The sequence below is a fragment of the Meles meles genome, chromosome 3 (assembly GCF_922984935.1).
Source record: "Meles meles chromosome 3, mMelMel3.1 paternal haplotype, whole genome shotgun sequence".
NCBI classification, from domain to species: Eukaryota; Metazoa; Chordata; class Mammalia; order Carnivora; family Mustelidae; genus Meles; species Meles meles.
In genome coordinates this window covers 141,542,873-141,565,196 of record NC_060068.1, presented here as the reverse complement: position 1 = coordinate 141,565,196, position 22,324 = coordinate 141,542,873, and the positions used below count along the sequence as shown (strand labels likewise).

The window sequence follows — 22,324 nt, the reverse complement described above, 5'->3', positions numbered from 1 at the left end:
GCTGGCATGGGCATCCCTTGGGCTGGGATATGGAAGGTTTCTCTGGAAGGCCGTCAGACTGACCTACGTGAGGCCAGGGAGGGGTGTGACTGGCAGAAGGTGACACACTCCCCCTGTCTTTGTCTCCTGGTCCGCAGTGACAGCCTAGAATGTGATGTTCGAGACCAGTAGAGAAACGCTGTACTCAGAGTGGGGCGGAGCAGGAGGGGACATCTCTTGGGTCCATTCAGGCTCTTCCTGGGGTCAGGGGTGTCACAGTTTCCCCCCTAGAGGCAGTGGGTCATTTTAACTGGGAATACGTCATTCAAGATTCAGACACACCACGCACCATCCCATGCCTTACAACCCGTATCACTTCCATAAGTCTTCCTATCCTCCTGACTCCAAGGTCCCCCGAAAAGGAATGGATTCCACAAAGGGGGACTGCCCAGTGGCCGACCATCTAGAATCCCTACCGGGAGCAGGTCATTGGGATCAGCGTGCCTGCTGGCTTTCTGAACTCCGACCCCCAGCGACCTCTCCCGCCGCATTCCTCCGGCCCCCTTCTCACGAGTCTTGCCTGTGAGCTCTTCCCTCTGGGCTTCCTGCAGGTACATGGAGTTCTTCCCCATCCCCTCCAACACCACCTCTGACTTTTACTTTGAGAAGAGCGCCAACTACTTCGATTCAGAAGTGGCACCCCGGCGGGCGGCTGCTCTGCTACCCAAGGCCAAGGTCCTGACCATCCTCATCAACCCAGCGGACCGGGCCTATTCCTGGTACCAGGTGAGCCGGGGCTGGGGTGGAGCCCTGGGTAGGGGCAAGGGGCTCTGTCCACCACTCAGCTACTCATACATTCATTCAACAGATACTTACTGAGCCCACCTGCACACCCTGCTAGCTTCACTGGGGTCCCTGACACCAACAAGGGGTGGAGGCTGGTTCCACTTTGATGAAAGTGAGATTTGGTGAACAGTGATCTTACTAACTGGCCTCCTCGCTAGGCACGGGGTGGGGTGGGGGGGTGGGGACTCAGGGGAGGATAAGGCTTAGGTCTCCGTGTTCCTAGTAGGGGATGCAGACACTTGATCAGGTAATGAAGTTACCTGACTGCTGTCTGAGCTAGAGAAGGTAATGACTCCTCATCCCCACTCGACTATGTAAGAACTAGAACTTTCTTTAACTTCAGTGACCTGACTTAATTTCTTCTGAGCACCCATTCTACTAGGCTTACAGGAAAGCTTAGGCTCAGGCCTTTTGGGAGGTTTCCTCCCCTGCCTGCCGGTCTTCCTGGGATTCTGGTCCAGGGCCAGGATGGGGGGGGGCAGTAGCTTGTCCACCTGCTGGTCCAGGAAGGCCTCCTCGGGCCTGGCCACTTTCAGCAGCTCCCTGCAGCCCTCTGAGCCTGTCCCTTCCTCTCTGGGACCTCACCGCATCCGCCGTCCTGGTGGGGGGCCGGGTATAGATCCTACTTGCTCTCTGCTCCCCCCAGACTGCCCACCCTGAGGGATGTGTGAGCCTCAGTGCAGTGGGGAGGCCCAACAGTGTGACCCCTGGAGGGCAGGCTCCTGGTCTCTGGATGGGACCAGCCCATGGCATTATCAGGTGGCTCAAACATGGCATTTTCTGATTCCTTTCCTATCTTGTCTTAGTCTGTTCTTGCAGCCATAATTACAATATCATGGACTCGGGCTTAAATAACAGGAGTTTATTTCTTATCGTGCTGGAGTCTCCAAGGACAGGATCAAGATGCCAGCCGATTTGGTTCCTGATGAGATCACTCTTCCTGGCTTTAAACAGTTGCCTTCCCACTGTGTCCTCACAAGGCAGAGAGGGAGAGAGCGAGAGCAAGAGAGGGAGCATGCACTCCCTCTGGTGTCACTTCTTACAAGGGCACTAACCTCATCATGGTGGCCCCACCCTCATGACCTCATCTCTCCCCTCAGGTACCTCCCCAAGGCTTCATATCCAAAAACCATCATACTGTGGGTTAGGGCTTCAACGTAGGAATTTTGGGGAGGGGACACATACGTTCAGTCCATAATAACACCTTCTAATTTCTACAGAGGACAAATTCTCAGTTTAGTATAAATGGCTCTTAAGTCCTTTCTAACATTGCTAAGCTCTGTTTTCAACAAAAAGAGTGCAAGCTTTGGGCTCAGGACGTGTAGCAGACATTTATTTGTATCTGGCTGGCATTTGCGAACATTGCTTTATTTTTATTGTATGTATGAATGATCACCTTCTCTATGTGACAGCTGAGTCTGGTCTTCTATTTATGGAGGCAGTAGTGAGTTTTATTTTGTAATAGTTTTATGTGAATAAGAAAGATGAATCAGTGTGAATCAAAGTGTGTGGACCTCGGCACACACAGGTGGCTAGCGGATATGGAGGACATCAGAGAGGTGACGGGAAGATGGTCAACAAGTGGAAACTCTGATCTAGTTTGACTCCAGTCTTGCAAAGGTGGAAAAACTAGGGCTCTAAGAGGCCATGACTCCCCAAAGTCAAAGAGTAGTGAGAGGCAGATCCGGGACTTGAACCCAGGGCTGCTGGTTCCAGGCAGGGTCTTTGGGCCCCTTCGTGGCTGCCAAAGAGAACCTCTTGTTTTGTGCTCCCATGTGACACACTGACCCTCTTCCCTTACCTGCAGCACCAGCGAGCCCATGATGACCCAGTGGCCCTGAAGTACACCTTCCACGAAGTGATCACGGCTGGGCCCGATGCGTCCTTGAAGCTGCGGGCCCTCCAGAGCCGCTGCCTGGTCCCCGGCTGGTACGCCACCCACATTGAGCGCTGGCTCAGCGCCTTTCACGCCAACCAGGTAGCTGCCTGTCCCTGGCCCTGGGGGGGCGGGGCACTCAACAGTTCTGGCTTGTGGCAGCTGGCAGAGAGCCTCAAATCTCTTTTGTCAATCATGGGGCCCGAAATATCGTCATTGGTGAGCTAGATCTTTGGGGTCTTTGAAAGTTTCGTTCTTGTTCACCCCAAGGCTAATGTGCGAAAATTCCCTGAGCCCATGTCCTGTTACCATGCTCTTTGTCCCTGAGGGGAACCCAAAAGCCCTGGGGTAGGCTGCCTTCCTGGGAAGGGTGTGGTGATGTAGGGAGAGCCTGGGCAGAGAGGTAAGCAGGGCCAGATCACATGAGGCATTTTAGGGAACTCCTTGGAGGGTTGAGGCGGGAAAGTGACGTTGGGCCAGAGGCTTAGAGAGAGGCAGAGAGGGATATGGTAGGGTTGTGATGGGCAGACAGGAGTGGAGTGATAGCTTCCTCTCTAGGAGAGGGAAGTCGGCAGAGAGCAGGGAGTTGGACTGCAGAAGCCTGAGGTGGTAGGGACACCTGCCACGCAGGAGTGGGAGAGGAGGCAGACTGTGGAGTGAAGAGTCTCCAGTTTGTAACCATGGCTGCTGACCAGAAGACCGGGAACCTGTTTGCCCTTGTAGTAAATATAGGTTTAGATCATCCTTGTCTCTTCTCTCTTTTCTCCAGATTCTGGTCTTGGATGGCAAACTGCTGCGAACAGAACCTGCCAAAGTGATGGACACAGTGCAAAAGTTCCTTGGGGTGACCAACACTATTGACTACCACAAAACCTTGGCGTGAGTGTTTTGGCTTTTCAACAGGGTGATTTTCTGAGCAGGCACCTGGACCCAAAAGCCAAAGGCCTGAATGATTATGGAGGAGACACAGATAAATGAGAGTTAGAAAGTGTGCATATTCCCGATGGCTGTTTAGTGGAAAAGCTAATATTAATATGATTTGGGTCATATTAATAAAGGTATCAACTCAATTAAAAAAAGAAGGTGGTAAATATGTTCCACTCTGGTCAGTCCCACCCCTGGGGTTTTCTTTTCAGTCTGTGCTGAACATTTCCAGAATCTTTTATTAAACTAACTTAGACTAACATTAGGCAACCCTAGTTCCCACAAGGGCTTCTTAGCATTAGGTCATGATTTAAATATAATTTCAGGAAAAGGAAGGTACAGATAATTGTCGATGGATTATAATCGCACTCAGGCAGAACCTGGTACAGGTGCACTGAGAATGCCCTATCCAAGACGGATAGAGGCCAGCCTGTGTGGCAGGAGTTCAGGGCTAGGGAGTGGTTATGTGTTAACCATGTTACAGATAAGTGACTCACACAGCTGTATGGGGTAAGGAGGTGGTCTCAAGAGAGGGAGGAATAAAATCACCTTCCCTGGTTACCTTCTTGGGAAAGTAATGCAGCAAGAATGTCCCTTTTTCACTGTCTTGGAGGTAGAAGGGGAAGAAGAGAAGTAATCCTTTACCTCGAGGCCTACAGGAGCAGCAGCTAAGGGTGTGGGGCTGTTGGCATCAGATGCCTGGGTTAGGAGACCCGTTATGTCTTTAGCTGTGTGGCCTTGGACAAGTATATTAGTGCCTTCAAGCCTCACTTTCCTCATCTGTACATTGGAGATAAAGGTGATGACTCCTGCTTCCTGAGGGCCCCTGTATTGCATGAGGCATGCATGTGGAGCTCTTAGCTCCGTGCCTGGCATGTACTGATGCTCAGAGATCATCTTCGTCTTCATCATCCTCATCTTCCTCCTTTATGCCTGCCCTGTGACCCAGTCAGAATTCCCTGTCTCCTACACCTGCCAAATGCGAATTCTGCTTTCCAGCTGTCCTCATGCCGGAAGCATTCAGCCCTGATCTGGGGCTGAGTTCTGATGCCAGTGTGCCTCCCCTCCCCTTGGCAGCTTCAGATCGCATCTCCTCCCTCCCCTCAAAAGAAAACTTTTGAAGGCCCAGCATGACTTCGCATCCTGAAGGCAGTCTGGCTCTGTCATTTCTGAAGTTCACTCCAAAAGCCAGAACTTCCCAGTGATGGATATGCTTAAGTACTAGTGCAGACATTGCCTTTCTTGAAAAACTGACAGTTTACTAGAACACACTCCCACAACAACGCCACTAAGCTTTTGCTTCTCTGTTGGGTTCTTGGGTGAGAAAAGGTGTTCGGCCCTGAGTGGGAGAGTGCTCGGGGAAGGTTTCCTCGAATCCCGAAGGGTGGATGGCAGGTGTTCTTCTTCCGGGTTGCTTGCGAGAAGGACTCGGGCTGCCCCACCAGGATGAGAACAACTCAGCATGTGAGCTGCTTTCTGCTGGGAAGAAGGGGGCAGGCGTGTTTAGTGTAGCCCAGGGCCACCAGAAGCAAACCCCAGCCCCCACACATCTGTCTATCTGTGGGTTCCAGGGTGTGCTTAGGGGAGTGGGTTTTGTGGTCCAGGCTCTGCCACTCCTGGGGTCTGTGAACTCGCTTGGCCTTAAGGTGGGAAGAGGATGGGCTGGGCTGGCTCCCATCCATAGGCTTTCCCCACCTCCACAGGTTTGATCCAAAGAAAGGATTTTGGTGCCAGCTGCTCGAAGGAGGAAAAACCAAGTGTCTGGGCAAAAGCAAGGGCCGGAAATACCCAGAGATGGACCTGGATGTAAGTGCACACACCGCCTGTGGCAGCTGGATCCTGGGGGTGGGGGGTGTCCCTGAGCGGCGGTGATCCTCTCTCCTCTTGACCTGCACTGAGTACCTTAACGGCCTTGGCCTTTCTTGGATGATGTTCTTACAAGGAGGGAATGGAAGCTGGGACATGGTGGGTTAGAAAAGATTTAGTCTAGAGACCATTTATGACCTTCTGCCTAGGGCTGAATGCTGTGGGCTTTGAGGATGGATCAGACGTGTTCTTTACCTTCACGGGACTCCTGCTCGGGGCGGGGAGGGGGTAAGGGATAAGTCACACACACCAGGAAGAATGCAAGGCAGGACGTGCTTCCCGCAGTAAGAGGGCTGCACGCGAGTACTAGCGGATTTCGGACCGGAGATGGCACTTGAAGCTGGGAGGGGAACCAGAGGGGGAGGGGCCCGGAGCTGGGCCGTGGAGGGCCGGACAGCATTTGTCCCGAGGTATGGATGGATAGGGGGGTAAGCCTTCTTGCGGGAGAGAATGGCAGGTCCGAAGGACGTAGGTCAAAGGTCACACACCCTGCCTTTCAGTCCTGATTTTAACTAATTCCTTCTTTTCTCCCAATCACAAGAATTTTGACCTTGTGGACTGTGTTTTGGTGTCCTGCCGTCTAGCTTTATTTCGGAGGCTGCCATTTTGAGGACGGTGGTGAATCAATGATAGGCGTGCGGGCTGCCGCTGACAGTGGTAGACTTACAGAGGGGAGGGGTCCCTCTAGAATCAGCACTTCCCCGAGGTCTGAACTCTTCTTCCTGTTCCAGTCCCGCGCCTTCCTGAGGGACTATTACCGGGACCACAATATCGAGCTCTCCAAGCTGCTGTACAAGATGGGCCAGACGCTGCCCACCTGGCTGCGGGAGGACCTCCAGAACACCAGGTAGCCGCGGCCACCACAGCCAGACTGAACGTTTGTGACGGCCTGGACGGCCTGCCGCATGCTGAGCCAGACTGACCCGCAGAGTGGGGAGCTGGGCCTGGGCTGGCCGGGCACTTCCAAGCAATACTCAGCTGAGGCCCAGGCAGGGCCAGGAGAAGAGCCCAGGCGGGTGCACAAGCGCCTCGGAGCATCCCAGCGCTGGGTCTGTGGCCTCCGGGACCTCCCTCGCCACCCGAGGTCCGTTCCGTGCACGGCCTAACGTGGGGAGGCCACTCCCTGTTGGTGGAAGGCCACTTCCTGGTGAGAGGGAGTCCGTGAGACTCCCTTTTCTGTCCCTCACTGTGTCCTACCAACCACGCCCTCCCCTTCATCCCGTCACTCCGTGCGCCGGCGGGCTCTCCCCTCAGTATTAGCTGCCATGTTTTCCCTGTCCTCCAGACAACAGGGAGAGGAGCCCAGCTGGGCCTTTTGCCAAACTAGGGAGAGGGACTGGATGCCTCCCTGACTGTTTTGAGCCAGGCACTTCAGAGGGGCCAGCTGGGTGCCCAAAGTCACTGGGCTGGATGTGGTGGGGGGCCTTCAAGAGAACTCTGCACCTCTACGCGCATTCCGGTTAATACCTTCACATCTCACTTTCCCTTCTGGGGGAAGAACCGCTGATTCCTACAGTATCCACCCAGTCCTCAGGGCCTCCTTCGGGACCCTGGGGCACTGCCATGCCATTAGGACCCAGAGACCCAGGCCTCCCTACCCTGTTCCTCATCCTGGGATATGACGTGTGGTATTTCCTGTGGTAAAAGACTGAGGCGGTTCAGGAGTCTGCCAGTATACATGTCCCAATGTACATATGTTTTCCCCACGCCCACCCCCAGCCTTGGCCCCTGGGCAGACCCTGGGCAGCGTGGGTGAGACTGCCATCCATGGCTTTGTCCCAGCTACCTGCGGCCAAGGGCTCCTAGAGACCCCCTTAAGCCGCACCCCCAAATACTAAGAAGCTAAAGTATTTTAATATTTTGTTTTTGTTTTTTTTTTTTCTTGGTGCCAGAGTTTATACCCTGGGTGCTGGGGTCGCACTGTGTTTTTATATATATATATATATATATATATATATAATGTGTATATATATATATTATATTTTTTTTGGTTGGGTTTGTTTGTAATTCAGTCATACAAAATGGTGGCAAGCCCCAGTGTCCTATCTCAGTGCTAAAGAATGAGATGGAAGGAAGGGGAGGGCGGGTCCTCGTGTGTCTGGGCCTTGGGGAGACACTGTGGAGGTGCCGCTTGGAGAGGTGTCTGTTCCCTCCCCAAGTATTGCGGCTGCTCTGGGGCTACTGCAGCTGAACAGAGGTGGTGAGGCGCCCAGGGAAGACCCGCGCTCTCCGGGACAGCTGGCCTCATGAAGCTCAGTGACCCCGGAGGAATTTTGGCCAAAGGAGACCCCAGGGCTGGGGTGGGAGGCCAGGGAGCTGAAGGCCGGCCTGTCCCCTCCTTGTCACATGGTGCTAGGTTGGGAGCCGCCCTGGGAGCTGGGCTGCCCTCCAGGACCCACAGAACTGTCTCCAGGCCCCCTGCAGACCATGGGATCTCGGGGCTGTTTTCCGGTTAGGGTCTGCTCCCACCCCCTCTTTAACAATGTGAAGTGACTAAGGCTGGGTGCCTCTCTCCGGCCCCTCCCACTGCCAGTCAGCTTCCAGCCAACATCCAGAAAACCCTTTCTGGAGAGCCTTGTCCTGTCAGGAAGACTCTAGCATCTTGGGGCTGGAAGGGTCCTTTGACGGGTATGGAAACAGGAAGGCGAGCCGGCCTCCTTGGCCGACGTCTCAGAACTGGGTGAGAGCAGGGTGGAGAATTAAACCTGAGGCTCCTGATTCTGGGTCCTGTGCTCTTCTTTCAATGCCACACTGCCTCGGAGCCCATCCTGGGGACCCTACTCTGTGCCAGCTTCCTGTCCCTCCCTCAGTCACACCCGTGGTCATCCAGGATAGGGGACAAACCACTCCTTCCCAGCCGGGGTGCCTTTGAGCCTTCTCCGTTCCTGGTCTGCACATGCAGTCCTGCCTTGCTCTCCCTGAAAGGTCCTCCCCCAGTCTGTGGGGGTGGGGGTGGGCCCGGGTCTGTCTGACCTCCGAACCCAAGCCCTTTTCTCAAGTTCTTCGCCGGCAGTGGAGAAGAAAGGGGGATACTCAGCGGGACGCCTGCATGTGGGTTCACTGTCTTCCGAGAGAAGCCTTCCCACCATGCTTCTCATTGGGGCCTTCAAGGCTGGGAACCCAGCATCAGGCCCGCAGGGGATGAGGAACAGTGTCTGGGGACAGGGTGGCACGCCTGCTTGTATGCTTGTGGAGACTAGCCAGCGCCATGGAACCAGACCCGTGCAGAAGGCGGCAGCATCTTCCACAGTGCGGACCCCAGGCCTCGTCTCCCATCCTGCGGCGAGGGGCTTGGGCTTTACAGCTCCCACTGCTGAGCTCTACCCTCTGTGTCTGGACACCTGCCCCCCTCTCTGGGAGCTCGGAATGGCCAGTGCGCCGGCAGCTCCATTTCTTTCTGCCTCTGGCCCGAGGAAGGAGCAGGCAGGTTGGAGGCCCCCGGGGTCCCCTGTGGGAGCAGAGGAAGTGGTGGGGAATGTTGTCTAGGTCCTTCTGGAAGGCTGGGCACTTGACTTGCCACATGTTCTGAGTCTGTCTGGTCCCTGCTACTTCTTCCCTTCTCACTCATGAATCTTGCTCATGGACCTGCTGCCAGGAACTGTAGCTACTGGAGAGGGGGGACAGACAAATCCCTCCAGGGGCCCTCAGCTACTGAGCACACAGATCTTCATGAGAGGGCAAACCAGAGGGCGGTAGGTATGGCATCTCTGCATCCTCAGTGTCCCCTAATGCACTGTGTTTGGCCAGAGAGAGAGAAACAGCTTAAATCATGGAGTGGACGCTGCCGACCATTCTCTCATCCCTCCCATGAGCCTTTGCTTGGGGCAGGTGCAGGTGGGATGTCCCCTGTGACTGCCTCAGCCACTTGGGGTTCTAGAACCGCCTGTAGTGCATGTCTTGCATGTGGAGGAGTCTGAGGTTTAAAGATGGGCCTCTTCCAGGCCTGTGAGGAGAAGCAGCCGGGGCCTCAGGGGCCCCACTGAGGGAGCAGCCATCTGTTCCCCATGGAGGATGACTAGGCTGACCCACAGAGATGGGTGCCCTCAGGAGGGAATGGTCCCCACCGGTTTGTGAGGGAAAGAGCAAGTGAAAACACATTGTAGCAATTACTTTATTTTGAACACCTACTATCCTCCATCTAGAGTTAAAATGAACATTTTGCCACATTTGATTTCTCTCTCTCTGTATGTATAAATTATTTTCGAAACTAGTTTAAAAGTGAGTTGCAGATATCACGAGACAGGACCAAAATGCCTCGGCCTGCATCCCCAGCGAGTTAAGACATTGTGCTACGTCTTGGCCGGTATCACACCCGAGACAACAGTGATTTCCTAAGAACATCTGCTATTGAATCCATGTTTGCTCCCCCACCCCCATAACTTCTTCGCCTGGTTTTAGAATCAGGATCCGCTCAAGTTGCATACATGACATCTTGTAACTGCGGTTTTTGTTCAGGCTCTCCCCTCTCTGGTGGCTTTGGTTTTTTAAACGATGTTATTTCCGAGGAGAGAGGCCCCCTGTCCTGGGGAAGTCCTGCATCTGGATCTGCGCGGTCATTTCTTCATGCTGCCACAGAATGTGCTCCTGTCTTGTCCAGGGTGATTTAGGCTGCATGGATTTCCGCCTCCTGTGTTGACTTGACATCTTCACTCCAGCCTGAGATGCCTTTCTCTTGTCCCCTGTACCAAGTGCCAAACCAGCAGCAGGGCTCGGTGGAGCCCCGGGAGCTCAGGGGAGGGCAAGGGAGGCAACCCTTGCAGCTGGGTCTGCTGGGAAGGAGATGCCTCCGGCCCAGAAGAGCCTGTGCTGCCCGCTCTGATCCTGGCGATGGGCCACAGGGCAACGAATAGCATGTCTGTCTGTCTGTCTGTCTGTCTCTCTCTCTCTGTTTAGTGGCCTCCTGGTTTTTACTTCCTGGAGGCCCGTGGTCTGTGTGCACTGGAACAGAGCCAGGCCCCTGGGATGTACCAGGGAAGGGCCTAAGCGGGGAACTGCCTCCCCCAAGCTGTAGTGTGAGGAAGAGAGCCCGGCGCCAGAGGCAGGAGATGTGAAATTTCGTCCCAGCTGGGTACGTTTAGTAGCTACGTCACGGTTTCCCCTCCAGGGCCTCAACTTCCCCATTTATACGATGCGCAGATGGGGCTATAGCAGGGGTTTTCAAATGTCCAAGAAGAAAGCAGGTCTGCTCTAGTCGAAGTGAGGGTGGAGGGCCCAGACCCCTGCCCTCGGGGCAGTGCTGGGTGCCTGGTTTGCAACCCTGGGCCAGCTGCCCCCCAGGGCTTATCCTTGTCAGCTCAGCCAGCCAGAGATTTTTGGGAGGGGCATGGGCTTTGTGAGGGGTCAATGTCGAGGGTCTGGGGAGACTCTGGTTGTGTTTTATCCTAATAAGTTCATCCCTCCCTCTCTCCTCCCTCTCTCGGGCCCTTGAGGAGAATGAAGGAGGGGAGAGGGCTTTCTATGACTGTGCTAGCTTTTATTATCAGCAAGAGGGCTCCTTTTGTAATTTGCATGAAATTCATGTCATTTCCTGGGGAGAGGAGAGGGCTGACTGGAGAGGGTGGGGGGCGCGCTAGGGGAGCAGACAGGTTTCCTTCCCTTGTGGGGGTTGGGAGAGGGGGGAAAGGGGGTGCTGCCCAGCTCACCTGATCAGGGCTCTCGAACCAGCCGTTTTGGGTTGTGTTAAAAGTGGGAACCTTCCTCCATTAATGTACAATCTCGAACTAACTGCTAATAAAGTGGGGTTCTATTTGTACGCACTGGTCATGTCTGTGTGTCTTTGAACTTTAAGAAAGGCCTGTAGGGAAGGCGGCCATAGGGAGGTTCACACCACAGCCAGTCTGGCCGCCCCTGTGTATGGCGGGGAAGTCATCTTACTATTTGATCCCCTGTTTCCCTCGTCCTTGAGGGGTGTGGAGGAAGTTGGACGCAGTGGCCATTCCTGGAGAACTTGGTGGAAATGCAGATCCCCAGGCTGCATGCCCAGAGAGTCATCACCGGCAGATGTGAGGTAGGGCCCAGCCGTCTGCATTTTAACCTCTCCACGCCAAGGCACCACACTTTGGGAAACCCTCAGGACCCTCTGCGAAGCTTTAAAACAATGTACCTCCCTGGATTCCCCCAAATGTGCTCTTTCAGAACCTCTGGGAGTGGGACCCAGCTAAGTGCTTTTTAACCAAGTCCCTGATGCACGGGAGGATTTGGGAACGCTGACCCAGGCCACTGAGTGCAAGGCAGAGAAGGACCAGAGGAGCGTGGACAGCTGCTGGGGGGCGTGCGAGGACACAGCTGGGAACACCAACATGCCAGCCCCGGTGCCTGGGTGCGCAGCACTGGCAGCGACCTCACGGGTTGTCAGCCGGGAGCCCGGGACGGACCATGTGGCATCGCCCACACTACATGGCTGGAGGCTGCAGTAATGGGAGCGGCTCCAGAAGGCACGATACAGAAGTGTTCCCGTGCCAGTTAGGAGGTCTGGCCACATCAGAGATTTTTGAATTTTAAAATAGCAGGTATTTGTTTTTCAAAGAGAAACATTGAAAACCAGGTAAAGGCAGGGGTACTCCAGTTGGAATGGGGTCAGGATCTGGGCTCTCACCAGCTAATTCCTCCTCTCGGTCCCCCATATTATCTCAGAACCCCCAAATCCTTGAAACACAGTGTGAAAATCCAGCCCAGCTGCTCTCAGAGGTCCCAAGAGTCTGCATTTCTTCTTCTTTTTTAATATTTCATTTATTTGAGAGAGAGAGAGAGCACAAGCCAAGGGGAAAGGCAGAGGGAGAAGCAGACTCCCCACTGAGCAGTGAGCCCAAAGCAGGACTTGATCCCAAGACCCTGGGATCATGACTTGAGCTGAAGGCAGACACTTAACTGACTGAGCCACCCAGGCACCCCAAGAGTCTGCATTTCTTCCTTCCTTCCCTTTTCTTTCTTTTTTAAAGATTTTTTAAAATTTGACAGAGACACAGAGAGGGAATCCAACCAGGGGGAGAGGGAGAAGGAGAGTCAGGCTTCCCCCTGAGCAGGGAGCTGATGTGGGGCCCAATCCTAGAACCCTGGGGTCATGACCTAAGCCGAAGGCAGATGCTCAATGATTGAGCCACCTAGGCGTGCCAAGAGTCTACATTTCTTTTTTTTTTTTTTTAAAGATTTTATTTATTTATTTGACAGACAGAGATCACAAGTAGGCAGAGAGGCAGAGAGAGTGGGGGAAGCAGGCTCCCCGCTGAGCAGAGAGCCCAATGCGGGGCTCGATCCCAGGACCCTGAGATCATGACCTGAGCCGAAGACAGAGGCTTAACCCACTGAGCCACCCAGGCGCCCCAAGATTCTGCTTTCTAATAGGTTAAGTGAATAAAGGCATTCATAAAAAACTGAGGAGCCCACTCAAGGAATCTGGTATTTCAAGAGCAGTCTAGGCTCCCAGAAGTAGGCATCTCCCTCAGAAGCCATGGATCGTGTGCATAAAGGCAGTGTGTTCCATAATAGCAAAATGCTGGAAGCAACCTAGATGTCCATCCATAGGGGATCAGCTACATAGCTACTAGTGTAGCCACATGCTGGTATGTGATGATGAAAATACCTAACTCAGTCTTCAAGTCCTGCCAGGGAAATTTCTATGAGACTGACCTACAGTGTGACCATTTTTTTTTAAACTTATTTATTTGATAGAGATTGCAACTAGTCAGAGAGGCAGGCAGGGAGAGAGAGGAGGAAGCAGGCTCCCTGCTGAGCAGAGAGCCCGATGTGGGGCTCGACCCCAGGACCCTGGGATCATGACCTGAGCTGAAGGCAGAGTCTTTAACCCACTGAGCCACCCAGGCGCCCCCAGTGTGACCATTTTTAAAAGGAATGCTACATAGTGTGTATTTTTCCTGTGAGTGTAGATAATGTCCCTCTCACCCCAAACTGGTAACTGGTTACTTCTGGAGGAGAAGAAGAGACCGGGAAGAGGACAAAGGTTCAAAGGGGATTTAAGCTTTTGCTGCAACACTTTTTAAAAAACAAAGACAGGATATTTGAGCATCACTTGAGGAATGAAAGTCTTCATAAAAAAATAATAGAAATGGGTGACGCAGAAAGGGAGCTCCAGGCGCCCAGACTGTTGTAGGGATGATGGCATGAGGACAGCACACGTGTCCTTGACCCAGCCCTTGGGCTCCCATCAGAGCTTGGGGCTGTGGGGGTTGGGGGTGGTTCTTGCCTTGCCACAGCTATCCTGAGCTGTCGTCAAGATCCCGAGCCGAGGATCCTGACTCGCTGTGAGACCAGAGACAAGTCTCCCCTCCCTGTCTGGTCTGCAGAGCCCAGCTCCCACATGCTAACAGGTGGGGGAGTTAGAGCCCACATCATCGGAATTGGACAACCTGACACGGTGTGAGACAGACCCCGCCGAACGCCTGTGAAGTTTCTGACAAAAGCATAACATGAATCTAGCCAGTGGGTACATCTCTGCTGAGAGACAGTTTGCAAAATAACTGGCCTGAACTCTAAAAATGTCACAGTCATGGAAAACAAAGGTTGAGAAATGGTTCTGAATTAAAGGAAAGTGAAGACATCTGGCAATCGCATGTCCCGTGTGACCCTGGAAGGGGTCTTGGGCCAGGAAACAATCAGATACAAAGGACACCAGAGGGACCACTGGCAAAATGCGGATGCGGACTGTGTCAATTGGATATAGTGTTGTATCGATGTGAAGTTTCCTCATTTTAATGATTGTACTGTTATTTAAGAATATAGAATTTTTCTTAGGTGCACGCTGAAGTATTTATGGGTAAAAGGGAGAAAAATGGAGCTTGAATTTAGGCTTATTCGGTGCAGTCTAGAACTTGTCCAGCAAGGGGCAGTGTGACCTCAGCTTCTCACAGGTAGGGTCCCTGAGAACCTCTCCACAGCACACCTCCACAGCGGCTGGCGGTAGCTGGTGGAGGGGTAATAATATTACAAATAATAATATCAATCAGTTAAATTATATGAATACTAAAACATTTCTCACTTCTCAGGCAGGCCCTCTGCTGTCAAGGACTACCTCTTTTAATCCTTGGAAAACTCTCCGAGGTTAAGTATTCGTATCATTCCTATTATACATGCGGGATCTGAGGTTCAGAAAGGTTAAGTAATTCTGCCAGGATCACACAGCTGGAGTCCTTGATCTGGGAGACTCCACAGCCAGAAACCCCCTGGGCTGTACTGTGCTGGTGACCGGGCATGGGGCAGGAGAGGAGACTCTACCCTCCCCCATATTCTATCTCCACCATATCTATATCCTCCATATCTATAGCCACCAAGAACTCTGGACCCCAGGGTTCCCGAACACCCACCTGTGCCAGACATGGACACTTCTTGGCTCAGAATCAACTGAGCGGATTTTTAAAATTCAATTACCTGGCCATGTTGGTCCAGATTCTGCTGCAGGAACTCCGGGAAGCGCCCAGGAATCTGTGTTTTAATGAGTTCCCTAGGTATTATGTTGCATAACCAGAGGCTGACAAGTCTCGGTCACTTCAGTCCAGCGTGTTTTCTTTTCTTTTTTTTCTTTTTTAAAAGATTTTATTTATTTATTTATTTGACAGAGAGAGAGAGACAGTGAGAGAGGGAACACAAGCCGGGGAGTGGGAGAGGGAGAAGTAGCCTTCCCTTCCCGCCAAGCAGGATCCCAGGGCCCTGGAATGATGACCTGAGCCAAGGGCAGATGCTTAACAACTGAGCCACCCAGGTGCCCTCCATTGTGTTTTCTTCCTGCCCTCTACAGCACCAGGCTGCGTGCTTCTGAATGTAGGTGTGGATCCCAGCCCCAGACATCCTCCCAAGAAGCGCCGTAAATTCCCTCTCCCTCAAGACTCTCCCTTCCCCTCCATTATGACATTTTTGGAGGCTTATTCCCTCTGTCTGTCAAATCTGCAGCCCTTAAATCTCTCTTCGTACAGGAAGTCTTCCTGGCTTGCCCTCTGCATACTCTCTGATCACATATTGATCAGATGGTTATTAATAAAAAAATGAAATATTAAAGAGTATCACACAATAATACATAGTATGATGTATGGGTTATGTTACAGATAATTTTATTATAGTGGATGTTTATGTTATCAAATGGCATATATCGCTATTATACTATCAGGTAGATGATAGGCATTTAGTCCCAAGGCATATTTTTAGGCCTGATGTGGTAGAGCTAAGAAGGCCCATTTAGGGGGCACCTGGGTGGCTCAGTCAGTTGAGCATCTGGTTTAGGCTCTAAACCATGATCTGATTTAGGCTCAGGTCATGATCTCAGGGTCATGGGATTGAGCCCCACGTCGAGCTCTACATTGAGCCCCATGCTGGGTTTCATACTCAGCATGGAGTGTGCTTGTTCCTCTCCTTCTGCTCTCCCCTGCTCATGCTCTCCTCTCTCTCAAATAAGTAAATTAATTAAATTTAAAAAAAAAAAAAGAAGGCCCACTTAGTCTCTTGGCTCTTCTCTTCCCTATTTTACAGATAAGTAAACTGAGGCCCCGAGGCAGGTAAGGGGGCTCTGATGATCTTGAAAATCCTTGGTCCCCATACTGCCAATTCATGTAGATGTAGATACAAGCTCCCCCATGTCAGACCCCCCCCCCCTAGTTTCTAACTACCTGGCTCATAGTAGCTTGTGGTCTAAGGAGGGGAGGCAGAGGGAAGTCCTCAACGGCCGGCCCAGCCCCCATCCAGTCCCTAGTGCGAAGGAAGGGCCAGGGCCATCTGCACAAGCTGGAGTCAGTTACCAGCTGTTTATGGGTCTTTGCCTCTAGTGTTTATAGTTCCGCCTTTGGGTCTGCTTTACGTCCCCGCTAATTAGAACAATACTCCAGAAGGCGGCGCGCGGTGTGGGGGACCACTGACGGGGAGCAGTGGGCTGGACCTGTGCCCTGGCTTCTGCCTTGCCTCGCTCCAACAAGGATTTCGGGCCTTTTTCAAGGACACAGAAGGGACAGCAAAATGGCGTCAATTAAAATCAGGTGAGAGTACAGGCTCGTGGGGGAGGAGAGAAAGTGGAGGCAAGACAAAGGCTAAGAAATGCAGGCAACGTTTGGGACCAAATCCTTCCTTTTAAGAAAACACACTTTAAAAAAAAAATCACAAAAGTGATAGCTGTCCATTGTGGAAAATTGAGAACATACAGACAAATGAGAGGAAAATTTTCGAAATGTATCCTACCGCTGCTCATATCTTAGGACTTTGCCATTCTGTCGGATGCGTAAAGTTTTGTAGACATGACAATATTCCGACATTCTGTTTTGCAAACCTCTTTTTAATCATAATAAATTGTCAACACGTTTACGTGTTATTAAACATTTTTCTGCTACATCAAATGATGCCATTTCCATTTTTATTGTGACACGAGATATTTGCGAAAGAATTGAAATCACCAGTGAGGTGCAGAAACTCTGAAGCATGAGTGTCGCTCTTGGTCTCGTCCCCGGGTTAACGCTTCTAACTCTTTGGTGGGACTCCTTCACACACTGTCCTACGCACGCGGCAGAACCTGGGTCGTAGTTTATGTAAATGACCCCTTCTCCCTGGACACTGAGGGTGAGCACATCGCCGTGGCTTGAAGCCTACAGGCAGCCAGTGTGTTCCGGGAAACCTCCGGATACCACAAGCAGATCAGTTTCTCCCAGAAAATCTCATCAGTGCATCACAGTGAGGGATGTCCTCAGGAACATGCTGGAAAACTCAGGCATGAGTTCCGTGGGGCCGCTTCCTTATGCAGTCCTGTTTGTTTATATTTTTTATTTAATACAAGTCATTCACATTTGTTGCAGACATTTTTTTAAAAAATACAAATAGGCCAACCTAAGAAAAATGAAAATCACTCTGCGCAGCAATGAGCAGCGCTATAAGTAACCGTAAATCTCACGTTTATTAGGTGCTTGGTCTGTCCCAGTCTCAGTGCCCTCTGTGCCATGTACCAGAGGGCCAGTGTCCTCCCCACTTGACACACGCTGCAAGGCCAGCGGTTTCGAGACTCATCCATCGTCTCCTGGCTACAGGGTGCCAAAGTCTGCCTTTGAACCTAGGCCTTCTAGTTTCCAAGTCTGTGTCTTACCCTACACCCCTCCTTCATTTACATATCTGCCTGGAGGCTGGGTTTCCTCTTCCAACATAATGTTTCATAATCTGCTTTTTTCCCCCCTCTAGTTATCAATGATGACCGTCTTCTGGTGTCATTAAAAATTCCTCTTCATGGGGTTTAGTTTGTGAACATACCACACTTTATTTAATAGTTGAATACAAGCATTATTTTAGATTTTTAGTCTCCTAAACAAAGCCACGCTGAACACATTTGCCTCTTAACCCTAAAGATGTCCATAGTTACTTCCATGGGGCTGCTTTCCCCAGAGGCCCTCCCTGACCCATCACACGAAAGGGCAAGGAGGTCGAGGATGGCAGGGCGGGGAGTGCCCAGGGAGACGTGCACACCCAGCTCCTGGGTGAGCCGGTGCTGCCCAGGAGGGACAGTCTGTACAGAAGACAGCAGGAAGGGCTTGTTCTTAAAACTGTGCTCCAGAGATGGTTTCTCAGTGGAACCACTAGAAGGCTAAGAGCTAGAAGTGAACCGCTCAGCAAATGGCCCACACATAGCCGCATGAGTGCATCTCCCTTGATTTCATAGACAGTTGAAAACAAGAGAAAACCAGGCTGAAAAGGCAGAGTCCTATCTCCAACGGACAGGAGAGGAAGCATCTCCTTCCTCTGCAGAGATAGATTCTGAATTTGGGGCCAATTCCAGAGAAAGTCCACGAGGCCCTAGGGCTGTGCTTCCAGAAACACCTGGGAGGATGTTCTGGAGCCCAGAGAATTGGGCACCCTGGTGCATGGAGGGCTTGGCTGGGTTTTGGAGGACTACCTAGCCAGGGCCAGGGACAAGAGGGTTCCCGGCAGGTGAAATCATGGGCAAAGCCTGGAGGTGAGGGATGGAGAGCCAAGGGCTACCGAGAACCTGAGGGGCCTCAGCCTGGAGAGTGGAGAGGTGGCGGGGGGGGCGGTTAAGGAAGGAGGGGTGATGAAGCTGGAGGCTTTTGCAGGGTCCATGGGCCTTTGTCCCAGGGGTAAGGAGACTGCACATGACTGTCAGGTGACAGGACCCGCATACTGGTTCAGTACAAAGAAACACCCAATGAATTTTTTGCCTCTCCCTGACATTTCCTCCCTCCGTTCCTCCCTCCCCTCTGTTCTTAAATGCCCAGAGGCCTCTTTTCTGTGCCAGGCTCAGCTGCTGGTGGGAGAGAGGTGGGGAGGAGGACGTGGATCCTTGGGCCCCTTGGACTGGGTCTCTGGAAGCGGGGAAAGAGGCCGAGCAGGGTCACCAGGCAGTGCTGCCCCAGGCCTGTCTTCTGGAGACCGCCTCCCAGGAAAGGAGCTCTCAGCTCTGTGGATGGATGCCCCAGGCCGGCCACCCAGGCAGCGGGGGGGGGGGGGGGGGGGGGGGGAAGAAGGCAAGAGCCGGGGTTCTGGGGCAGCATCTCACAACCTCACACCCCAGCTTGCCTTCTCCCTGGCTGTGTGGCTGTAGCCTGGTTGCTTTCCCTTTCTTTTTTTTTTTTTTTTTAAAGATTTTATTTATTTATTTGACAGAGAGAGATCACAAGTAGGCAGAGAGGCAGGCAGAGAGAGAGGAGGAAGCAGGCTCCCTGTGGAGCAGAGAGCCCGATGCGGGGCTCGATCCCAGGACCCTGAGATCATGACCTGAGCCGAAGGCAGCGGCTTAATCCACTGAGCCACCCAGGCGCCCCTGCTTTCCCTTTCTGAGTCATAGTGAAATTATGTGTGAAATGGAAGCATTAATAGAAGGAGGCGGAGGACGGAGGAGTAAGACGGCTCTGCCCCCCTCGTGGAGCTGAGGCCCGCTTCTCAAGATCCCTTTGCAAGACCCCTTCGAGGTGCAGAGGGAGCTGGGGCAAGCAGTTGGTGCCAGCCTTCTCCTTTGCAAATGAAGTCGCCTGCTCTAAGGCGGTGGGGGGGTGGGTGGGGGGGCCTCTCCCTTGGCCATTAAATCGAGCTGGTGAGCCTCCCGCCCCCGGGGTTCCCTGACAGGCTAGGCTGGGCTCCAGGTAACAAAGTGCCTAGTGGGTGCCAGGCCCTTTCTGTGCGCTGGGCGCCATCTCCCGGCATCCTCGCACTCCCTTGAAGGGGCCTGGAGATAAATGGTGAGTTGTGGGTGGCAGGGCCAGGACCCCACTCTTCTGTGTGTGACCGCAGGCTCACGTCCCTAGCTCATGCCCCCCATCCCCAGGTCCCCTTGCACTCCTGCCGCCCCAAGGCTGTCCCACCTGGCTGCCCTGTGCGAGGTGATCCCTGCGGAGCTCTCACAAGGCACCATTCATCCTGCAGGCTGCTGATTGAAACCATGTGTGGTGCAGCCGGCCAAGGTGGCGGCAGCTCCGGAAGCCAGGCCTGGCCAGGGGCCTGTGGGCCCTGGGAGGATTGGGGGAGGAGGTCCCACCAACCTCCAGGCCTGCCGGGCTGAGGGGAGCTCCAGGGCAGGAGTGACCTCCTGCCCCACCGACGACACACCAAGGGGACCCTGACCCCTGGGCCCATACCGGGGAGTGGGGAAGCAGAAAGGCCCCTTCCAGGTGGGGCGGGGGTGGGGGTGGGGACTGGGCCTGGATAGTCTCGGGGCCCTTTCCCAGGCTGTCCTTGGCAGGGTTGTCTGGTAAGGAAGGTGCTTGTGTGTGTGTGTTTCCACATGTGTGTGGGCACGTGTGTGTACATGTGTGTGTTTCTATGTGCTAAAATCTATGCGGGGCACCCTGAACCCTGAGACTCATTGTCACTTGGGGATTTCTAAAGGGCAGTTTGGAGCAGTGATGAAGACCGTAGGCTCTGGAGGCTCACGGATCTGGGTTTGAGTTCCACTTCCACTGCTTCCCAGCTGGGTGACCTGTGCAAGCTGCTTAGCCTCTTGGAGCCCTTCTCATTCACCAAATGAAGACTGAGGCCTGGTCAAACGGTCTGAGCCATCAGTTGGGGTGGGGTTTTAGGGGTTCGTGGCTGGTTCGGCTGAGGTACCCTCTCTAGGACTCCCAAAGTCATTCTGGCCCTAACTCCTGACCTCTGAGTCATGGCCTGTCTGGGAGCTGGGAGGGGGCTAAGTGTGGGGTGTCTGTGTTTCCTCTGAGGCCTGAAGGATCCAGTTAGTAGAGGCGAGAGGGGAGCGTTGGATCCCCAGCTGGTGCGAGGTGCGACTGAACGAACCACCGCCTCCCAGGCCCAGAACAGAGCGGGCCATTGTTCACAGAGCCGCCTCCCTGGCACTCAGGCCCCCACAGGAAGGGGTGTGCAGGCCAGGCTGTGGCCAGCACTGACCACAGTCTTGGCTGAGCAGGGACCCTTCAGGGGCCTGGTGTCCCAGAAGGCACTCTGGTTTCCCAAGGAATGCACTTTCTACTGGGCAGCTCAGGCCTTGTCCAGCCTGAGGCTGCTGACAGAGATACTCTGAGGGCAATTGGTCATGGCGGGGTGTCTCCCACAGGATGGCCTTGGGGCATCCCCATGAGTGGGACTAGCCCCAGAATAGGAGCTCCCTGGAGATAGGCGTCCCCGGCTGGGCTCCACCCTGCGTTACAAGACGTCCAGACACTCCAACGTCAAACCCAAAAGAGCCTTGCCCCTCCTTATACAGGACAATGCCAAAACCTGGAGGAAGAAGGTGCCCGCGACACACAGAGCATTCAGGTGCAGAAGGCCAGCATTTTCCCTGGGGGTGGACAGCTGAGGTAAGGGCAGTGAGAAGGTGGTTGTTTGAGGAGTGAAGTCTCAGCAGATGTGGAACCATCCTCCACTTCCTGGCTGATTGACCAGGGCAGCCATCTGCCCTCTGTGAGCTTCCATCTGCTTCTAAAGGAGCGAGAAGAAGCCCAGAGAGGGCCATGTGAGGGCTGAGGGCGATCAGGTAGTGACATAGAACTGGGGGGTCCCTAGAACGGGGCGGGGGGTCCGTGAAAAGATTGTTCTAGGAGCCACCTGGCTTCAAACCCCAGCTCCCTCCCTCTCTGCTGTGTAACCTTGGGCCTATAGCTTTCTTTCTTCTCTCTCTCTCTCTCTCTTCTTCTTCTTCTTTTTTTTTTTTAAGATTTATTTATTTATTTACTATTTTAAAGAGCACAAGAGACAGCATGCATGGGAGGGGCAGAGGGTGATGGAGAGAATCTCAGGCAGAGCCCGACTCGGGGCTCAATCTCATGACCCGGAGATCCCTACCGGAGCTGAAACCAGGAGTCAGGTGCTCAGCCAACTATGCTACCCAGGCGCCCCAAGTCACTTTCTTTTAGAAAAAAGAGTTTTAGGGGTGCCTGGGTGGCTCAATCATTAAGCATCTGCCTTCAGATGAGGTCATGATCCCAAGGTCCTGGGATCAAGCCCCACGTTGGGCTCCCTGCTCAGCGGGAAACCTGCTTCTCCCTCTCCCATTCCCTGTGCTTGTGTTCCCTCTCTCACTGTGTCTCTCTCTGTCAAATAAACAAATAAAATCTTTTAAAAAAAGAAAAAAGTTTTAAAAAACCTTCCTCGTGGGACTATTGGAGAAATAAATGGGCTGACATGCAGTCGTGGGCTTGGCATCCCATTCGGCCCATGCTGTGTGGGCCAGTTTTATGTGCCAGCTTGGCCGGGCTGCAGTGCCCAGCTACCCTGTCAAGCGCTGGTCTAGGTGTTACCAGGAAGGTAGCTTACAGATGTGGCTGTAGTCCGTAATCAGTTGGCTTTTCACGAGGGGGATGATCCTAGGTGATCTGGATGGGCCTGACTGAATCACGTTGGGGGTCTTCAGAGCAGACCCACGTGTCCCTGAAGAAGTGATTCCACCTGACAGTT

At 53.1% G+C, this 22,324-nt stretch overlaps 1 protein-coding gene across 2 annotated transcripts in view; it reads left to right on the top strand.

Moving 5' to 3' along the window:
• Positions 1-11,234, top strand: part of NDST1 (N-deacetylase and N-sulfotransferase 1) — a 58,504-nt gene extending 47,270 nt beyond the window's left edge. For both annotated transcript variants that reach the window (XM_045999539.1, XM_045999540.1), the window contains exons 11-15: positions 591-765; positions 2,633-2,803; positions 3,471-3,580; positions 5,329-5,431; positions 6,223-11,234. In XM_045999539.1, coding sequence (XP_045855495.1) covers positions 591-765; positions 2,633-2,803; positions 3,471-3,580; positions 5,329-5,431; positions 6,223-6,342 — 679 coding nt within the window. In that variant the 3' untranslated portion in view covers positions 6,343-11,234. The remainder of the gene's footprint in view (positions 1-590; positions 766-2,632; positions 2,804-3,470; positions 3,581-5,328; positions 5,432-6,222) is intronic.
• The last annotated feature ends 11,090 nt before the right edge of the window (positions 11,235-22,324 follow it).